At 41.1% G+C, this 18906-nt stretch overlaps 3 protein-coding genes across 5 annotated transcripts; all 3 read left to right on the forward strand.

Moving 5' to 3' along the window:
- Nucleotides 1-183: 183 nt before the first annotated feature.
- Nucleotides 184-2403, forward strand: LOC135631115 (uncharacterized). The gene is made up of 2 exons (XM_065138540.1): nucleotides 184-419; nucleotides 818-2403. The coding sequence occupies exon 2, from the start codon at nucleotides 820-822 to the stop codon at nucleotides 1849-1851; it is 1032 nt and encodes a 343-aa protein (XP_064994612.1). The 5' UTR covers nucleotides 184-419; nucleotides 818-819; the 3' UTR covers nucleotides 1852-2403.
- A 3007-nt stretch (nucleotides 2404-5410) lies between these two features.
- LOC103975450 (serine/threonine/tyrosine-protein kinase HT1) lies at nucleotides 5411-10049 on the forward strand. 3 transcript variants are annotated; one of them, XM_065140400.1, is made up of 5 exons: nucleotides 5411-5567; nucleotides 5837-5927; nucleotides 5997-7459; nucleotides 8251-8706; nucleotides 9352-10049. In XM_065140400.1, the coding sequence occupies exons 3-5, from the start codon at nucleotides 6263-6265 to the stop codon at nucleotides 9643-9645; spliced, it is 1947 nt and encodes a 648-aa protein (XP_064996472.1). In that variant the 5' UTR covers nucleotides 5411-5567; nucleotides 5837-5927; nucleotides 5997-6262; the 3' UTR covers nucleotides 9646-10049. The 3 variants fall into 3 exon arrangements, with proteins under 3 accessions (XP_064996472.1, XP_009388691.2, XP_064996471.1); XM_065140399.1 differs by lacking the exon at nucleotides 5411-5567 and adding an exon at nucleotides 5623-5734; XM_009390416.3 differs by lacking the exon at nucleotides 5837-5927.
- A 1369-nt stretch (nucleotides 10050-11418) lies between these two features.
- On the forward strand, nucleotides 11419-13036 carry LOC103975449 (ethylene-responsive transcription factor TINY). The gene is made up of 2 exons (XM_009390413.3): nucleotides 11419-11814; nucleotides 11903-13036. Exon 2 carries the CDS (start codon nucleotides 11916-11918, stop codon nucleotides 12750-12752), a length of 837 nt encoding a protein of 278 aa, XP_009388688.2. The 5' UTR covers nucleotides 11419-11814; nucleotides 11903-11915; the 3' UTR covers nucleotides 12753-13036.
- Nucleotides 13037-18906: the final 5870 nt, after the last annotated feature.

The raw sequence follows: 18906 nt of genomic DNA on the forward strand, positions 1-18906 counted from the left end.
GCCTGCCTCCTGCAGGCGGGCATATCAAACAACAGTAAGCTTCCCTATAAATACCCTTTCGTTCATCAGAAAGAAAGGGGAGGGGGACAGAGACACTAAAAATATTCGGTCCCGAGGCCACGGCTCAAAGTTGTTTCCCACAACCTTAGTGTAAGTCAAATATAAGTGGGTATAAGTCGAGGGTACGAGTGGTGGCTCCACGTATGTGGCAGCGAGAAAGACGACACCACCTCTCTGAGTATGAGCTGCTCTTGGAGCCATTAGCCGGTTCATCGGTCTCCTCTGCTGCTTCAACCTGGTGGATTAGGCGAACGACGAGCCCGTTCCTTCAGCCCAGCCCGAACTACATCGCTACCATCGAAATCCCCTCCGAAGGAAGGGTTTTGCTCTAACAACGTCGACAGATCCAGAAGAAACTGGTGAGATTGTACTCCTTTATGCATTCAGTTCCTTTGTGCCGTCGCAATTCTTTCAGAAACCTCCAGATCTCATTTTTACCTCTTTAGCGGTATGATTTGTTTCGGTGATCTGGAAAATACCTCTTTTTCTCTCTGTTTTTGGCTTCCTGAATGAGATCTTTGACTAGTATAGAGTGATTAGATTTTGCTCTTATCTATTTGAGTTAAGGTTTAGATTGCGAACCAGTTGGCTTCCCCTTTGTTCGAAATCCATGTTTGTTTTCCTTGATGTGAATGCGTCTGATCGTTGAAAGGCTTCTGAGGGATTCCCATTTCCTTCTAATGATGCTTGCTTTGATTTCCTGATGCCAAGTGAATAGGATTAGTAACATATTCTTCGCTATTCTTCATGATGCCAGGGATGTCGAGTCGATTGCACAACTCAAGCAACCAATTTTACAGGGCTCAGAAATGGCGTGCAGTGGCCCTTGCATCACTAACCCTAATTGCTGTCACCTGCATTCTGATCAACAGAGAAAAACCAAACCCTTCATCTGATCTTTTGAAGCACAAAAATGCCGGCTTTCAGTCTTCTGTCCGATTCAGGCCATCTTTGGAGCTCATGAATGGCACCGATGTCATTTGGCAAATCCCCGATTCGCCCAAGGCCGCTCTTTTCATTGCTCATGGTTGCGGTGTCCGAGCTTCCAACTTCTGGGACAAGTACCCAGGCTGCCCAAACTGCACTGGGTTGCCCGAAGAGAGGATCTTTGTGCTTCGTGCTCTGGAACGAAAATTTGCTGTCCTAACCATATCTAGTTTGGGTAGATGCTGGTCGTTTGAGGAAACGGAAGCCATCAAGTGGATCATCAAATGGTGGATCGAAAAAAATAAGCTTGGGAAGCTTCCCATCATGGCCATGGGGGCTTCATCTGGTGGGTATTTTGTTTCTGCGCTTGCTGCTGAGATGAGATTCAGAAGCCTCTCAATTATGATTGCAGAAGGAGTATTTGCATCTGCTGGTGTGCCAAAGGACTACCCACCCACACTTTTTGTTCACATGCCTAAGGACCGTAATACAATGAAAAAGATACAAAAGAACATGAAAACTTTGAGACAGAATGGCGTTCTTGTCAAGGAGATTAGGTGTATGCAGTTTCCTTTGTCTCCAGACTTGTTCTCCAACAGGATTCCAGGGATAAACCAGACATTGTCTGTCAAAATGTATCATCTTTTTTCTGAGAAGGGATTTATTGATGAAAATGGGTTTATGAATAATGACGGGCGACAAACTCAGTGGAAGGAAGCTCTTATTCAAAGGAACATTATCCCAGAAAACTATGAATTGCTTAATCACATTGGGGAGGAATTGAACCTTGCATTTGCTTTGCATGAAATGACCAGTTTTGAGACAGATGGTATTCTTGACTGGTTTGAGTCTAATATGAGCTGATCAATGAATCTTGTGGCTCAATGAATCTTGTGGCTGATCAATGAATCTTGTGGCTCATTCTTTTATGAGCTGATCAATGATATATGAGCTCTTATTTACAGACAGAAAACTATAATATGAGCTGATCAATGAATCTTGTGGCTCATTCTTTTTAAAGAAACGTTCAAAATAGTTAGGCTCTATTGGGACTTGTTATATATTGCTCTGAAGATTATCTCAAGAGGCTCTCATGAAGCCAACAGCGAAAACTGTAACAAGGGAGATCATTTCCAAAAGCAAAATACATACATTGGCAGAAGATTGAAACTCCTTCAAACCAAACTGTTCTGAGAACAGTTGTTGTTGACCATATTAGGTATTCCTCGATTAGAAGGGTCTATTATGTCTTTCTCGATGTGCTTGTTTCACTGTTTGTGCTCAATCTTTGTTGTGTTAAATGAAACTATACTGGATGTACTAACACAAAGCTAGAAAGCTCGCTTGAGTGTTATAACTTGCAAAAAGTACTTTGCTAGAATTTGTTTAACTAATGTTGCAGTTTGAGTTCATCAAGCATGGAAGAAAATTAGATTAATTTTGGCAGTCTATACAATGCATTCATAACAAATGAAAACTTATGTTTTTTTTTTCTTCTTCCTTTCCTGTACATAGGATCTATCGTCCTAAAGCTGGCATTTACCTAGTTGTAAGCATGTCTAGGCCAAAGAGAGGGATACTTGGTATTATCAAGCATGATACTGAATTTAAATAATTAGATTCATGTTTAAAACAAAATTTTCCTCATTATACATTTATCTGCCTAATAGATGAATCTCATACTGTTTAGTTGAGATTTAAGACTCAAATCATCAATATTTTTTCTTGTTGTATACTACATGGTTTTAGACAAGCTATCTGTTATCCAAGCAAAGTTTTGATTACTTCAATCTGTTGAGTATGCAAACATACCACAAAGGTAAAACAATTAATAATAGCCAGAGGATGATTTGCCAACTAATGCATAAACATGATTTTCTGTATTTTTGGGATCTGCACTCTTGAATCTTTGCTTATATTTGGAAACCCCCAAGGAAAACTGAGACATATTTGAAGGATTGTGAAGCCCGAGTCTTGACTGCCATTTAGTTACTATCATAGCATGTTTCAACACTTTTTGTCAGTTCATTTGTCATTGTGTATGTAATCGTAGGCTTTTGTATGGCTTGAAAGCTATTTCTATTTATCACAAAGCCGAAATGACACTCGTCATTCCTAGTGATAAGTTTCTTGTAGGAAATGGGTGTTTTGCTCGAATCCTCATCGCCGACGTCCTCATCATCATCCGTTGAATTATTTTGTCTGACTTTTTACAAATGTTCGTGTGCCGAGCTTGGTGAATCTGCTTGGTGGTGCCTTTTTGGCGTAAGTTGATTCAATTCTCATGCATGATTTGCTTTGTTAGATCGATACATATCGTCCTCGTGTTCTATGCTCTTTCCTTATCTGAGTAATATTGTCGATTCTTCTCACAATAAATGAAGATTTTGTGTTTATCCCATCATAGATTCATAGCTTTCTCAACCTGCATAGCTTTTCTTGGCTTAAATGGTTGATTATATCAATTATAACGTGTGCTTTAGTAGGAAAACTTAGCGCGGGTGATGAGGTCTTCTTCTGATGCTTCCCAAAGGCCCATTGGTCTTACACTTTTGGGCTTTGGGCTCAATGAGAATATTGGGATGACAGCCTTTACTTTTATCTGGTCACCAATAATTGTGATCCATCATTCAAAGGATTTCAATGATTAATAAGCCATGGGTAGACAAATTGTTTTTTGGATTTTTTTAATATTTTATTTTCATTAATTCCTAGTCAGTGTCCCTTTTTCATTTATTTTTGTAGAGCATTTTTTTTATTTAAAGATGACATTGCTCATGACCTTCGCCACATTGGTTGTTGCTATTATTCCTCGCCTCTGTCCCTTGTTTATTGTTGTCGTCGGGCTCTCATCCATTGCCTCCACTCTCACTCCGTCATCTTTGTTCCTCGTTCGTCGATATTGTTGCGGTGGCCAAGATGGGCGATCTCTCGAGAGGGTGATTGGGCTTATGTGAGTTAGTTGCAACTTGGGCTTGTCTAAGCCGGTCGTGGCCTAAGCTTGTGTGAGCTAATTGTGGTGAAGTCATGGCCTACGCCTATGCGAACTAGCCTCAAAGTTGTCATCATCCTCGACCTCTACTCATCTTCGACACCTCCTACTTTCCTACATATCTTTCTCAAGTTCCGATCATAAGTGCTCCATCATCACCCTATCTCAAGTTCGGATCACAAGTGCTCCACCGTCACCTTATGAAATATTGTTGTCATTGATATAAGAAAATCAAAGATGATCATGCCCCCATACGTCTATGAAACCCTCCTTTCTCACGATGGTAACAATAGAGGAGGGGTGAGGACTTAACGAACAAGAGTGAGGGGAAGGAGGTCACTAAGGGCTTTGTTTTGCTCCATCGGCCTCGTCGTTGACTTTGGCGAAGGGGTAGTAGCGAAGGTTGAGTTAGACCTGGACATATTGATAGGTTGTTAGTGAACGATGATAAAGGAAGAGGCAAGAGAGGCGATGAGGAAGGGGAGGCAAGGATAATGAAAAAGGGGTGGAGACGAGAAGTAATGTCGCATTGTAGGAAAAAAATATTTTACAAGAATAAATAAAAAGGGCATTAAATGAGAATTTATGAAAATAAAAGATTTTTTAAAAAAATTACCCATTGTTTTTTTAAAAATTAACTAATTAATCCATCAAATCAAACCAAAGTATTGAATGTGAAATGCTTAAACTTAATGCATTCAATTTCATGGCGCACTTCGTAGGCATTTTACGCAAATCGATATATATATATATATATATATATATATAAGAATGAAGTGATACTATTCAGCATCTCATTCATCCTTTTGAAATTAAATGTCAATTTCATCCCCTTTTGCATCATAATTGATCAAATCGGATTGAAATTTCCATCCTTGTCATCCATAAAGAGGTAGAGAGAAGGATTACCAACCCACTTCTCTGACCGTGACTCTTCCTTCCTCCGCTAAAATTCTCCTTACGTTTCTTGACTTTTCTTTTGTCCTCACGCCATAAAAGGGCCCCACCGCAGCACCGCCAAAGAATAAAAAGGTCAACTCGTTTTGTATCGAGCCACCATTACAAATTTATATTTGCAATTGACACCCTCATTTATTTATCGTACCTCCATAATTAATTTATATATACACACTTGAAATCCAAAATAATATGCATTGATAGATCTTGATTTATACCATATTCTCATAATAGGAGTCTCTCGAAGAAATTATATATGTATTACATATATCTCTTTCTTTTTTTTTGCATTAATAGATGCTGATTAGTTTATCTTAGTGGGCTTTCTGCATAAAAGTTCTATGGAAATGTGGACGGCGATGTGAAAACGTTCCTTTGAAGGGCTTATTCGCGAAAACATAAATTAACGGCAAAACGACTGTGATGGCGTCCGTATCGTACGATATCGCCACCTCCTCCTCCTCTCTCTCGCTCTCTCTCTCCCTCTCTCTCTCCGTCTTCCCGCGTTTCGCTTCTGCGGTGGCGGCGGTGGCGGCGGCGGCGGCGGAAGGGCGGCCGCTTGTAAGCACCGTGTGAAGGATCTCTCTGTAGGCGGATGCGTGCCGTTGGACGTTTGGCTTCCTCTTTGGAGGTTATCTAGTACTTTCCCTTTGTGATTTTTCCTCGTCGGCTTCGCCTTCCATAGTTTTCCCCCTTCCGTTGGGATATTGACAGCCGGAGGCCACGGTAAAGGGGCCTTTTTTTATGATCATTTCGTTGATTATCCGTGGGTTCTTTTGCGAAAGGAACGATTTTAAGGTTTTCGGCTCTGTTAATCGAATGACTTCTTTGTGTTATTATACCTCTTTTTCCCTGTCACTGATGCTGAAAAGGAAACTTTTTTTATCCTTTTTGGTGTAGATTTGACGACGAAAATGAGCGATTTTGTTCTTTTATATGTCTATGATAAGATGATGATGACGACGACGGCGTGTTTGCTTCTGATCGTGGCGTAGGACCTCTTCTTTTCTTTTTCCTTAAAAAATTGGTTCTTTGAATTGCTTGCTTCCTTTCTTTATAGGTTTTCCGAAAGGTGTATGAGAGGTTGGGATCGCATCTTCTCCTGCCAGTGGAGCTCTGATTTCGTTTAGTTGTGGAAGGATTCATCTGGTGCAGGGCATCGTCGAAGTCTTCGCTTTTCGAGTTCTTCAACCGGATTGGTTGATGTCAGGTTTTGATGTGGAACAAACTGGAGATCCGAAAGCGTTTCCGTAGCTGCTTTGGATATGATTCCTGCGGTTACCTGCCGATATTTGATTCATTAGGTGTGTTAATTGGTCGACAGTAATGGAGGAAGAGGGAAGCTCTTGGGTGAGGAGGGCAAAGTTTTCTCATACGGTTTACCACAGGTTAGATTCTTCAAAGCTCCCCTCGATCCCATTGCTTGTCAGATCCGAAAGTAATCTGGAATTGAAGCCGAAAAGGACTGCAGAAGCATCAAAATTGGCATCAATTTCATTGCCAGTCAATCGAGATGCAGGACCAAAGGAAACAGGCACAATTTCTCATTCTACTACTTTGCCATCATTACAATTGCTAGAGGATAGCCATCATGGATCAGAAGCAGGCAAGCCAAGCTCGAAAAGTCCTGCTTCTGTGAACTCTGATCAACAACCAAGGGAAAATGCGATGAATTCAATGCGAGAATCTTTAATTTCTCCTAAGATGGGCAATAAGCATCCCAATCTGAAGTTCAAGACGTTGAGGAATTTAGAGTTCTCTGACTTCTCATTTCCTGTTGATCGAGAATCTAAGGTGAGCCCAGAGACTCTGAGTCCGGGATCTTCTACCTTCACTTTTCAGCGAGATGTAGATCGAAGGCTGAGTGCGAGGGGCTCGATTTCTGGCACAACTTCTGTATCTAGGACTTCAGTTAAGGCTCAACTAGATTCTGATTCTCAGAAGTCTGGTCATTTTTCTTATAGGAATGGGCAGAATTATAAACTGAAACAGAGATCAATTTCTCCTCTTCCGACAACCACCCTTTCAGACGTCTTTAAGGAAGCTAGGGCTAATGAGAGGAGGTTCTCAACTCCACCGCCTAGGAGGAGAGGATCAGACAAGGGTGTCTTTGGCAAGTTATTCTCGAGAGAAGTCCGAGATCATCATGTGCCTCGTTACTTACCACCTCCTGAAACAAATCCTCTAAATCACTTCTCTTTAGTGAAAGCATCAGATAAGCATAAGAGTCAGAAGGAGGCTTTATGGACGAGTTATTTTGAACATGGTGAGGGGAAGGTAAATGCTGTGGATACTCTACATGAATGGATGGTTGATCTTTCCCAGTTGTACCTTGGGCTTAGGTTTGCTTCTGGAGCTCATAGTAAGCTACATCATGGTATCTATAAAGATCGGCCAGTCGCAGTAAAGATCATTACACAACCAGATGATGACGAAAACGGCCTGATGGCTGCTCGGTTAGAGAAACAATTTACTAGGGAAGTCACCCTTCTCTCTCATCTCTATCACCGGAATGTAATAAAGGTACTCGGATTATCTCTGTGCCTCTATTATAGTTTCTTCGTCAGCGAGTTATGCCTCCAGATTGATTTGAAAACAATTTATCTTGCTTTGGATGCATCAGTTGTATGCTGAACTAAAATGATTTCTGGATTTTGCACTAGGAAAATATGCATTAAAATAAATGCATATTAAAAAAACAAATATCAATGTTCTTCTTATACGTGACTTCTGCAAACTCTTAATTTTACCGGATCTGTTTTCTGGCCAAATTTCTCGCAAGTGATTTGTTATATCTGTTTCCATAGGATACCATGCATGGATCTTACCGTGTAAACCTTGGACACTCTTTTGTGGGGCTCAACTTACACTTTTGGAGTTCTTTCCTTTCTACATTTTTCATATTCTATACACTTTTACATTCTCATTCTAGCAAACATTATCAGAGCTTTCCTAATATTACTTGCATTTTTTATGAAGAATAGAAGTAAATTCTTGTTTTAAGGCTACTTGTTGGCTTTACAGAAAGAGTACCGAATATATCTTGCATAGTTTGTAAAGTCTTTGATAGCAGATATTTTATGAAAACCGATGTCCAACCTCTGGAAGATATTTTGATTGCATGACAGAAGAAGGTATTGTACGATTATAGCAATGACTTTAATTGTATTAATTATGACGGGTTTTTCCTTGTTCCCTTGACTTCTGCTAGGTTGGCAATGCTGATGATATCATTTCCTTTTGAATTGTCACAATGTTATTCAGTTGTAATTGTGATAGTCCACCTTCCTAATGATATATTTACTTTGATGCAGCTGATAGCAGCATGTAAAGAACCGTCCGTCTTTTGCATAATCACTGAATATCTTTCAGGAGGGTCCTTGAGAGCATTCTTACACAAACTCGAACACAAATCCCTTCCTCTTGAGAAACTTATTGCATTTGCACTAGATATTGCACGAGGAATGGAGTACATTCATTCACAAGGTGTCATTCACCGAGACTTGAAACCTGAGAACATTCTCTTCGATCAAGACTTTTGTGTAAAAATTGTCGATTTTGGAATAGCTTGCGAGGAGGCATATTTTGATGCTTTAGCAGAGGATCCTGGGACTTTTCGTTGGATGGCACCTGAAATGATCAAGCACAAGTCTTATGGCCACAAAGTTGACGTCTACAGTTTTGGGCTAGTCCTCTGGGAGATGGCAACGGGAAGGATCCCTTATGAGGAGATGACACCTATTCAGGCAGCTTTCGCAGTGGTTAATAAGGTGCTTTCCTCTTTCTTTTTTCAATTTCATTATCTTATCTTTTGCACATTGTGTCGTGAAGATAGCACAAACCATTTATTTCTTGTAACACATGATTACTATGTAATGATCGACAGCTTAGTTCCCTAGATCAATTTTTCATTTCACCCTTCAGCTTTCATTTAGGTTGTCTTTTGAGATACAAGTGCAGATTCTTAACGTGGTACAATTTATCTCTCAACCATGTACTTAATTTTGTCAGGATTTGGGTATAGGAATCACTAGACTAGTCGATGGGGTTAAGTTGATGTTTGTGGCTTCTCGCTTTTCTTTTGACAAATTGTTTTCATCTCCTTTATAACTGTTTATGCTTCTTTGATTCATTCTCTTTCTTAACTAGCTATTTTGTACACCAGCAGTGTACCTGTATCTTGAATGTTGTTTCCTTTATAGTTTCTGGTTAAACTTATAGTTCCATCAGGGACACTGTTGTTGCCATGATTAGGTTCAGGAAACATTAGGTTAATTTCAGGAAACCTAATTTCAGGAAACATTAGGTTCCTAACTCAATGTCTTTTCAAATTTGTCATAGGAAATATAGTAGCAAGCTAGTAGGTAATTACAGAAATTTGTACACTGCTAATGTGTTCAATCGGTACTTGTCAGAACTTGAGGCCTGTTGTTCCTCCGGAATGCCCGGATGCATTAGGAGCCTTGATCGAGCAATGCTGGGCACTCCAACCAGACAAAAGACCTGACTTTTGGCAGATTGTGAAGGTATTAGAACAATTTGAATCTGCTCTCGCTCAAAATGGCACGCTTGACACTGTTGCAAACATGAATTGCCAAGATCACAAAAACCGGCTCCTCCATTGGATCCAAAAGCTCAAACCTACACATACCGATGGGTCAGGGCATCCAACACCCAAGCTTTTGACTTCCATGCCCAAACTTCTCTAGCGCTTGCTTTCTTATGCTTCAGATTTTGTTACTTCATCATGTAATTATCGCTTCAGCTTAGTGCTACACCTCGGAAGGGCAGAGAAACCACTCTTCTTTCCCTCTCTTCCTTTTGTCCATATACAAGCAAATCTACGGAAGTGATAATAAAGGCAGATGGCTTATTATTGAAGATGGGCATCCTCATCAATCTCTGCAATCATTTCCTGCTGTTCCGGTTGATGGTGCTCAACCTGTAAAATTATTTCCTGTTGATCAAACCCTGCTTACCTGCAGAAGTTGCTTGTTATCTTTCAAACTATTTTTTCAGAAGAAAGATGTTTGCAAACTCCTATGCTAACTATCTGTATGTATACAGCTAGCAACCGAGATGTTTAGGGGGAATAAAAAATTAGTGTTCTTGACATTGATTGGTTGGTTGTTTTTGCTATTTTGACTTGCCTGCATGAAACACAATGTACTACAAAGTCAATCTATTTTTTATTTCTCAAAGTTGATGCATCATATTCTTATACTGTTGACCATCAGCAACTTTGATGGGGAAGCTTTTCATGTAAAGCAAAGTAGAAACAGTGTTGAAGCCTGAGGAATGCATCTCTCTTTGCTGTTAGCTGACTCCTTAATGGACACTTAGAATTGAAGTCTGTGCTGTGAGGAGGCAACATATTTTTTATGTGGATAACATTTATTTGTCTTATCAAGTCCATGTAGACTTGATTGCATGATGTCCAAACATTAGACTAAGCTTTTGGATTGTTACTGTATAAATGGATGCCACCAGTTTGACTCTTTTCTCCTAATAATTAGAAGTTCTTACACCTAATGCCTACACTGCAGTGCAATGCAATGAGAGGTGTGCTTGTCGACAACTCCTATCTACGAAGATGTACAGCACAACTGGGTCAGACACCAATAGACTTGCATCAGCCATCTCCAACCATCCCCCCTTCTCTGAAATCTCAGCTTAGTTCTTACACCTGCTGCATGCAGGTCAACAGAACAAGGAACTCAATTTTCCATCACAGATTTCTTGTGTAGGACCCTATGACCGCGGACATCTATAGGGAGCATGTTTACATTTAAACTGTGGATGTTAGCATCATAATTCGTCGTCATCGAGAGATCATTCAGAGGTCGAGTGTTTTAGGATCGTCGATGTGAGTCCTTCACATCACGAGTGTCATCAATGAAGCGGCAGATTGAAGAGGATTCATAGGGTCAAACTGCAGCTAAAAAGAGGAACTTGGAATCTTAATGGATGAAAAGGTTCTTCCTTGGCTTATCTCTTTCAGAATGCCCATAGCTTTTGTCCCATCGTTTCTTTCGATCTCTTCTCAGTTACCGTGGAACATGGTGGAGAATTCTTACTGCCAGAGCTTGCATTTGAAGTCAACATCATGCAGCAGATTAACATGTTGAAATCACTGTGTGTCATTCACTACAGCTTGCCCTGCATCCAACATATCTGAAAGAATATGTTAGCTAGGATATCACAAACGAGATGGTGGTGAGTTGTCTTTGGAGGACCACTGTAGGAGTCTCGAATCTGATCATAAATTATGTTACAGGTAGAAGTAATAAGAACATCAAAGTCCACAAGTCATGATGAACAATATCTATAACCTCTAATCTAGAGGGAGATGTAGCCATGGCTGACAGAAGTTACCTACCTTGAGAGGGTAATGGGTAATGGAGACAAAGAGATGATAGTAAAGATGCTGAGTGTTTTTAATGTAAAGAAAGCTATGTAGGTGATTTCCAGCCGAAACTGCTCTCTCTCTCTCTCTCTCTCTCTCTCTCTCTCTCTCTACTCCATACTCTATATTAAAACCCCCTAGCCATTACCTCTCTCATGATGCTTCTTCCTCCTGTTTCTCCCCTTCTATAAGAAGAGCTTGATTCCATGAACTCCCGTCCTCGACTGCTTGTTGTTGCTCACTTCGGAAACACTATAACAGCAATCAGGCCTCTTTCTTCTTTCACGTAGCAGATATTTCAGATCCTAATTGCCACCGTCTTCTCCGCCGACAAGCTTTCTTTGTCGGTCAAAAAAGATCAGAACTTTGTCATCGCCTTGGTCATGGAATAGATTTACCAGCAGCTTTCTCTGGCCGTCAATACGTCAGCTGAAGCCTTCCACATCTATATAGTTCTCCGATCCACCGAAAAGTAAGTTCAAATCCATCAACTAGATTACAGAAGCATCTATGTGATCTTTCTGCATTCTGTAGTACCTAATTCTGCATCCTTTTTTCAGATAAGCATTATCTATGGAAGATAAGCGCTTGAACTTTACACCAAAGTCTTCGACTTCGTTTGGCGTCAGCTACATCTTTGTGGGGCAGAGCACGGATCTCAAACAAAAAGATCGCTTTTTGACGCCAATGGCGCATCCTCCGAATCAATCCGAAGCCGAGAGCAGCGCCAATTCCATGTCTTCCAACTCCTCTCCGTCCTCACCTTCTTCATCCTCCCCTTCACCGGTTCTCCATCGGCAAGCGACGCGGATGTCGAAGGTGGACAAGAAGGTCGTCGAGGGGGCACCTGCAGGGGCAGCGCAGGGGCTGCGCGACCAGTGCCGACACCCGGTGTACCGTGGCGTGCGGATGCGGAACAGGGGCAAGTGGGTGTCGGAGATCCGGGAGCCCCGCAAGAAGTCGCGCATCTGGCTGGGGACGTTCACGACCCCGGAGATGGCGGCGCGCGCCCACGACGTGGCCGCGCTCAGCATCAAGGGCGCCGCCGCCATCCTCAACTTCCCGGAGCTCGCCACCTCCCTCCCCCGCCCCGCTTCCCTCTCACCCCGCGACATCCAGGCCGCCGCCGCCAAGGCCGCGGCGACGGAACCCGTCACATCTCTGCCGGCAGCCCCCGCGGCATCGCCCTCCGCCGACGACGAGCTGGGAGAGATCGTCGAGCTGCCGCGTCTCGGCGGGTGGTTCCTCGACTCGGACAATCCCGGCGCTGAGTTCGTCTACCACAACGACTCTCTCGACTCGTTGCCGTGTCCAGGGATCGATTTCTACGACTCGGCGTCCGATCCGATGTGGGAATGGTCGGATGCTTTGGTTCCTTCCAGCTTCGACCCTCGTTTATGGGACTGTTGATCTCTCTCTCTCTCCGTCCCTCCTCTTTGTTGTTGCCCTTCTGTTTTTGTTGCCGGGGCTGAAGGACTTCGTCTTCTCTGAGGCCATTCTTGGCCATCTCTCTCTCTCTCTCTCTCTCTCTCTCTCGCTTCTGTGTGTGTTATCTTCATGGCTGTTCCCATAAGCTTTCGCACTGGATCAAGTGGAATTACACAGTACCTCATCCAAGCAAATCAACTGTACAGTAGTGTTCTGAACAAGTAAAGAAGACTCAAACTAGTCACTTGGTTTCGTGCATGCAATCATCTTGTGCCATGTTCGTCTCACTGGATGTTCTTTGTTCCCTTCGGCTCTAAACCCATAGCTTAACCTCTTCCATGGTTACCTATGCTCGAGGACTGTCCCCTCTTGCTTCAGTGACCATGCTGGTACCGCCGCTCTCCTTAGGTTTGACTCACTGTTGTGCTGGCCGCTTCTGTGCCATACAAAGTTCACAACCCCTCTCTCTCTATCTCCGTTCATAGATTAGCCAATGGTTCGTCTAAGATATGCATGATATAGTTTGTCTGGTCCAGCAGATGTAATCCATGCTTTATGAATGTGACAATGACACCCATAGCCTCCAATCTCTCTCGGACGGAGCCATTATTCTCGGCTCACTCACCATTGCACGCACCGAGTGCCATCGACCCTTCAACATTTCAACGCCCCCAACGACGTTGAGCCTGCCAGCACAGATTTCTCTTGAATACGCCGTCAGCGTAGCACAACATCACAGCCACCCGCACATGCGTTTCCACCTCGTCGAGTTCGTATGCACATGAAATGACCATATTGACCCCACTGAGCTTTTGATGGGCCCACGAGATGTTGAGGGCGTAAATGTCATTATGTGCACGCTTCGAGTGACAATAGAGGTCATCTCGTGGTGGCTCTGTCGCCAGTGGTCCGAAAAATGTACCTTATCTCGCGAAAACTGCATCATCTCGCGGTCTATAATGCACGTAAAAAGCTAAAGAAATTACCACGTGCCGTTTTGACTTGAACAAGTGCAACTACCCACGCCTCGTTTACCCGTCCATCTACCCGACAGAGACCGGTGGGGGCCCACAAATCGCTTTTTTCGATAATTATTTTTTTTAGCGAAAACAACAGCGGAAGAGGAAGTGTTGCCATCAGATCCTTGAAAGCACTCTACCCCTTAGATCTCTATTATGTATTTATTTTATTTATTTATTTATTATTAATATCAGTGTAATGATTTTATAATATATATTATTTTTTTTCAAGAAATTCATCTTTTTCGATTGGTATTCCCTTTTTTTATCATATTCTTCGTCGACACAACACAACAGCAATTCCAGTCTTTTTTGGTGGACTAATCCTTAGGTTGATCCGATCCATCGATTTGAATATGTCGATAAGATAAATTAATTTAATTTTTTTTAAAAATATCTTTGAATAGATTTATAATATTTTGATAGATATGTCAAGAATATAATAAATCTATTTAAAAATATTACAATTGATATTATAAATCTTACATGTGGGATTAGATCGGTTCACCCATGGTTCGATCGATAGGGTGAAACCAACTCAAAAGTATGGCAAATAGAGGATATTTCAAGAATCATGATAAATAGAGGCTATGTTTTCTTCACACCAATATTGTGAAGTAGACCTACTGTTCTATTGGTTGATACTGGAGGCACATATGTTCCTCGGGGTGGCTATCCTGTAGCTACAACTATACTAATGAGTGATCAACTTTGTTACACGTTGCTCTTTGCCACAGTGTTAAATAGATGTGAAGAAGGACTGCTATTGCACCGAGCAAACATAATGATCGTATCAGCTGTATATGTTTCATGATGTCCATTTTTGAGAAACATGTCTACAGATAGAACATCAAACAATGGCCACTTTGGCCTTTTAGTCTCCCTACACTCGCATATTACAATGTTCCTTGCAAACATGGCACATCTGTTGTTTGTGGCAGCTTATGTACTGCAGACAACAGTTCCTCTCTTTACTTTGGTCTCCTTTCAATACCTTCACATAGTCGTATTACCAAAAAGCACTGTGGTTGCACAATGAAATTAGCACTAACCCGAGCCTTGATGGCCAGATGATAAATAGTGTTTGGAGCTGAAGATAGATTGCGGTTTGGATCTGTGACCAAAACGTTAACTCTTTTCCAGCTTGATGTATGTATCATCATGTTGCTGTCACAAATAGCTGGGAGTGAGAATGCTCAAATGCAACAAGGTTTCTGACGTTTCTGCTGTCACCAGCTTGAGAAAGAAGTAATTCCTAATACAAACTGAGCGTCAAATCCAAGATAGAGACCATACTACCGATGCATACTGTGTGAGAAACACAGTTGCTGGTTGTTCATGTGCATGTTGTACAGAAAACAGCTTGTAGCTGTTGTTCTCTTGTAAGGTGCAAGAGTACCCTGTGTTCCTGTCAAGTATCCTCCTGTCTACTTTCTCCAAATTAACATGCAAAATAACTTATATATATATATATATATATATATATATATATAATAATAATAATAATAATAATAATAATAATAATAATAATAATAATAAAGGGGGAACATATCATTTGCTGAAGATATATATGCGGAAAAATATGTTGTTTCACTTTCATGGAATTGCATTTTAGGGGCTATAAAGATGCAAAACACTCATTGAGACTTCTCAGCTTCGTGTGCTCTAAACTATTCAAGATCTTTGTCTAACTTCATGTGAAAGATTGGTTGGGATGTCACGTCAAATAATTGATCATCTAGGAATAATTATTCTACAAAGAAAGAATGGCTAAAGATAATCAATCAGCAGCAAATATATACAGAGAGAGAGAGAGAGAGAGAGACTGTCGTGTCGAGTGTTGTAATGCTAAGTTGCATCCATGGCGAGCGAGACGGTGCAGAACTGACATGGCTTAAACAGTCGAACAACACACGCATGGGTATTAGGGATCACAAAAGTTGACATTTTCCGAGCGTGGATGCGATTGAGCTGATAATGTAGAATAGTATAATGGAATTACATATCTTCACATTGGTGACTCAGTCAAAGAGGCTTTTATTTTCCACGTACAGCTGCAGATGGTGTTGATTTGTAGTTGCTTGTCGCCCCCAACCTCAGTGAGAAACCGCGGTCCAAGGAAACACTCTTGAATTGGAGAGTGTGCGCAGCCATGCAAGCATGTGCTTAATTCCTATCCATCAACTTGGTTGGTGAAGCTTCATATCATTTGCACAAAGTGAGAGAGAGAGAGAGAGAGAGAGTCGTGCCTTCGCTGCCAGGGCATGAGTTTCTAAGCAAGGAAATAGTTGGGATCCGCTACGTCACTGCTGTATTGATTGGAAATACCAAATGTAATCTCCACAGATGATCAAATCAGGAGAGATAGAGAGAGAAAGATATATACATTTTGTTTAAGAAAAGGATACAATAGTTGGAAAGAAATGTCCTAAAATTAGCTGTAAAGATTAGATTAGTGGTAGCTTTCCCACTACATCTAATCGTAGAACTGGTCCAAGCATGAAGATTAATGAGGAAAAACAATGATCTGAGGAAGTCAAAAAGAAAATGAAAATAATAAATGCCTTGGTCAAAGATGGTGCCAAATTCCAACAATTGTGAGATTGATGTGATTCATGAACAAACATCGTCTGGATTTCTTTTGTAGACTTCCTTTGTGGGGACAAAAGAAATAAAACATTTTTTTCTCCCAAAAAGAACTTCTCAGTATTGTTAATATGATCGATCTAATGAGATGCCAAGTGAGAATGTTAACATAGTGTTGTACATTAGCGAGAAAGAGAAAGGGGAAATGAGAAGTTTTCATAAAGGTTCTAGAAACTCTCGCTTAAACTAAGGTCAAATGAACAAGCTATTATTGGCCTACTAAGATGTCCTAGATTTTGTCTAATACGATTCATTAAGTATCACAATAATGGAGAGAGAGAGAGAGAGAGAGAGAGATGCATAGAACCGAGTACTAATTCACAGTGCCAAAAGATAATTAAAATTGTGAAGGAAAGGATGTATGCTGAAGCATCAAATGTCGTGCTCGAGAGGGGATGTCGGCATTGCCACCACACTGCACATGTCATGGGTTGACTGGTAAGACGCTAATGGGACCCATTCATATGATCCTGCAACCATCATGAGATTTGCCGCTGCAGACATCGCGTAAAAAAGAGATGAGGATGTATTTTTATTTTTGATCCATTTTTATTTTAGATTTTGTTTGACAAAGTGGACTATTTTATTTTTGTTTCTTTTCCAAATGTGCATCTTCTTCAAACACCTCCAAATTCTTCCATCACCTTCTTAGCCTTGTGACTCAATTATAGTGCGTATGATGGCAGCACTCTCTTGGAAGATGACTGATACCGCTGTAGCGATTGCATAAACAAGGAGAAAAGAACCTTTTCTTACCTAATAGGACAAACATTCTTTCAGACATGAAATGGTGGTACAGATAGAGCTTTCTTTTAAGTCATGAGTATTTCTTTATGGAGGTCTTTGGCTACTGTGTGTGTTTAGTTGCATATTAAAATACTAGAAGGATCCAAATAGTAGATAGGGAAGGATATATGTATGCCAGCAACCAGTCCTTTAGATTCTCAAGCTTCGTCTGCAGAAGCTTGTATTGTAGAGAAATCTGGGTGATCCACTTGCCAAATTCACCCTAAAACAAAGAACTCCATGCATATTTTATCCTCGCCACCTTCCTCTATCTGTTATGTAGATTCCCAACAAAAATTATGTGCTTAGTTGCATGTCATCTACAGTGTTTCTGCATCATTCATCATGTCAGTCTGGAATCAGAAGATGTTGGGAATCCAAAGAACTCTAGCTGATAAAGTTCAGCAACTGCAAGTTAGGTTATGCATACTTAAGGCTACTTTTTCTATGCTTTCAGAAATCAAGCAAATAAGAAAAGTCTTTGAAGAGCAATGACCAGTTCATGGGACAAACTTCTTTGCCATAGTTACTAGGCATGCACAATCAAATTCAGAAAGTCTAATGCAGTGGGATCCCAGTCCTGACATATGCATCCTACAAATATATGTGTTTAGGACTTGGGAGAGAGGAAAACATGTCTGAAAATAAAGGAACAGAGTACTTCTACACGTTTCTGCTACAGTGCTTGAAACCATTGTGAAGCTATGTATGACATCCAAACCGTCTTTATTAATGTAAAGACTTCAGCAAGATGGTATAGGATTTCTAGTTGGCAATGCAAGTTGTGCTCACAATGCTCGCGACACTAAGCTATACGGCATGTGCCCCCTAGAAATTTACCATCTGGCCTCTTGGGCTATTCAAGTGGTCTACAAGCCAGAGATCATCTCTTTCATCCATTATATAATGCTTCAGCAAAGATGCTCATACACCATATGGCTGTTCAAAGCCTTGCAGTTCTTGTTTTCTAATACTCCTAATTAGTTGCCATCCTATTAACCTCCTAAACATCTTTGACTGTAGCTCTGGAAACCTCACAGCCTAGATTCAGTCCACTTGTGGATGCAAAGAGCTATTAGATTTTAGTAATTCTTGCACCAATAAGTTCTCAGGGCATATGTATATTGACCCACACTTATAAATATGCCATCCTTTTCCAGTTCAATATATTGGTGTCCTACCCAGTGTTCTAGGGAATAGGGCATTGACTACAATTATTTCTCACTGGCTGAAGCTATCCAAACCAATATAAAATCAGCAGCATAGCAGTGTTGTGGCCACCACCATTGCCCTTGGGATCCAGTGGAGAACAATGCTTGCTTAATAGATGTAGGTGCAAATGGGGTACCACAAAATACCTCACCTCACCAATTAATGTGGAACTTATCCCTAATAACAACAACAGCAAGGATGAACAAGGTCCCATTTAAATGTTTGTCCACAATATCTTCACTGTAAGTGGTATTGTGGACAAGGCACATGTGTATTATACTGCCATATGTTGAGCCATCAACAGATTAGCACAATGAATATAAGAAACTAAGACATTTATTCTGTGGGGTCTTCTTGAAAGCCCATTAAGTTCAAAGCTCCAGAGAAAGCCCATTGAGATTATTACCCCACACAATTCCTGAAACACCAATAGGTTTGTGTTGGATTAATGGTTTTTATACTGGATTGGTCTA

Source organism: Musa acuminata, chromosome BXJ3-2 (genome assembly GCF_036884655.1).
Source record: "Musa acuminata AAA Group cultivar baxijiao chromosome BXJ3-2, Cavendish_Baxijiao_AAA, whole genome shotgun sequence".
Lineage (NCBI taxonomy): Eukaryota > Viridiplantae > Streptophyta > Magnoliopsida > Zingiberales > Musaceae > Musa > Musa acuminata.

What these genes read in the sequence shown, in the direction of transcription:
- LOC135631115 (XM_065138540.1), top strand. Translation starts at nt 820, where the DNA reads ATGTCGAGTCGATTGCACAACTCAAGCAACCAATTTTACAGGGCTCAG.
- LOC103975450 (XM_065140400.1), top strand. Translation starts at nt 6,263, where the DNA reads ATGGAGGAAGAGGGAAGCTCTTGGGTGAGGAGGGCAAAGTTTTCTCAT. An exon ending in ATCACCGGAATGTAATAAAG is followed by an intron (nt 7,460 to 8,250) that starts GTACTCGGATTA and finishes ACTTTGATGCAG; the next exon opens with CTGATAGCAGCATGTAAAGA. An exon ending in CTTTCGCAGTGGTTAATAAG is followed by an intron (nt 8,707 to 9,351) that starts GTGCTTTCCTCT and finishes GGTACTTGTCAG; the next exon opens with AACTTGAGGCCTGTTGTTCC.
- LOC103975449 (XM_009390413.3), top strand. Translation starts at nt 11,916, where the DNA reads ATGGAAGATAAGCGCTTGAACTTTACACCAAAGTCTTCGACTTCGTTT.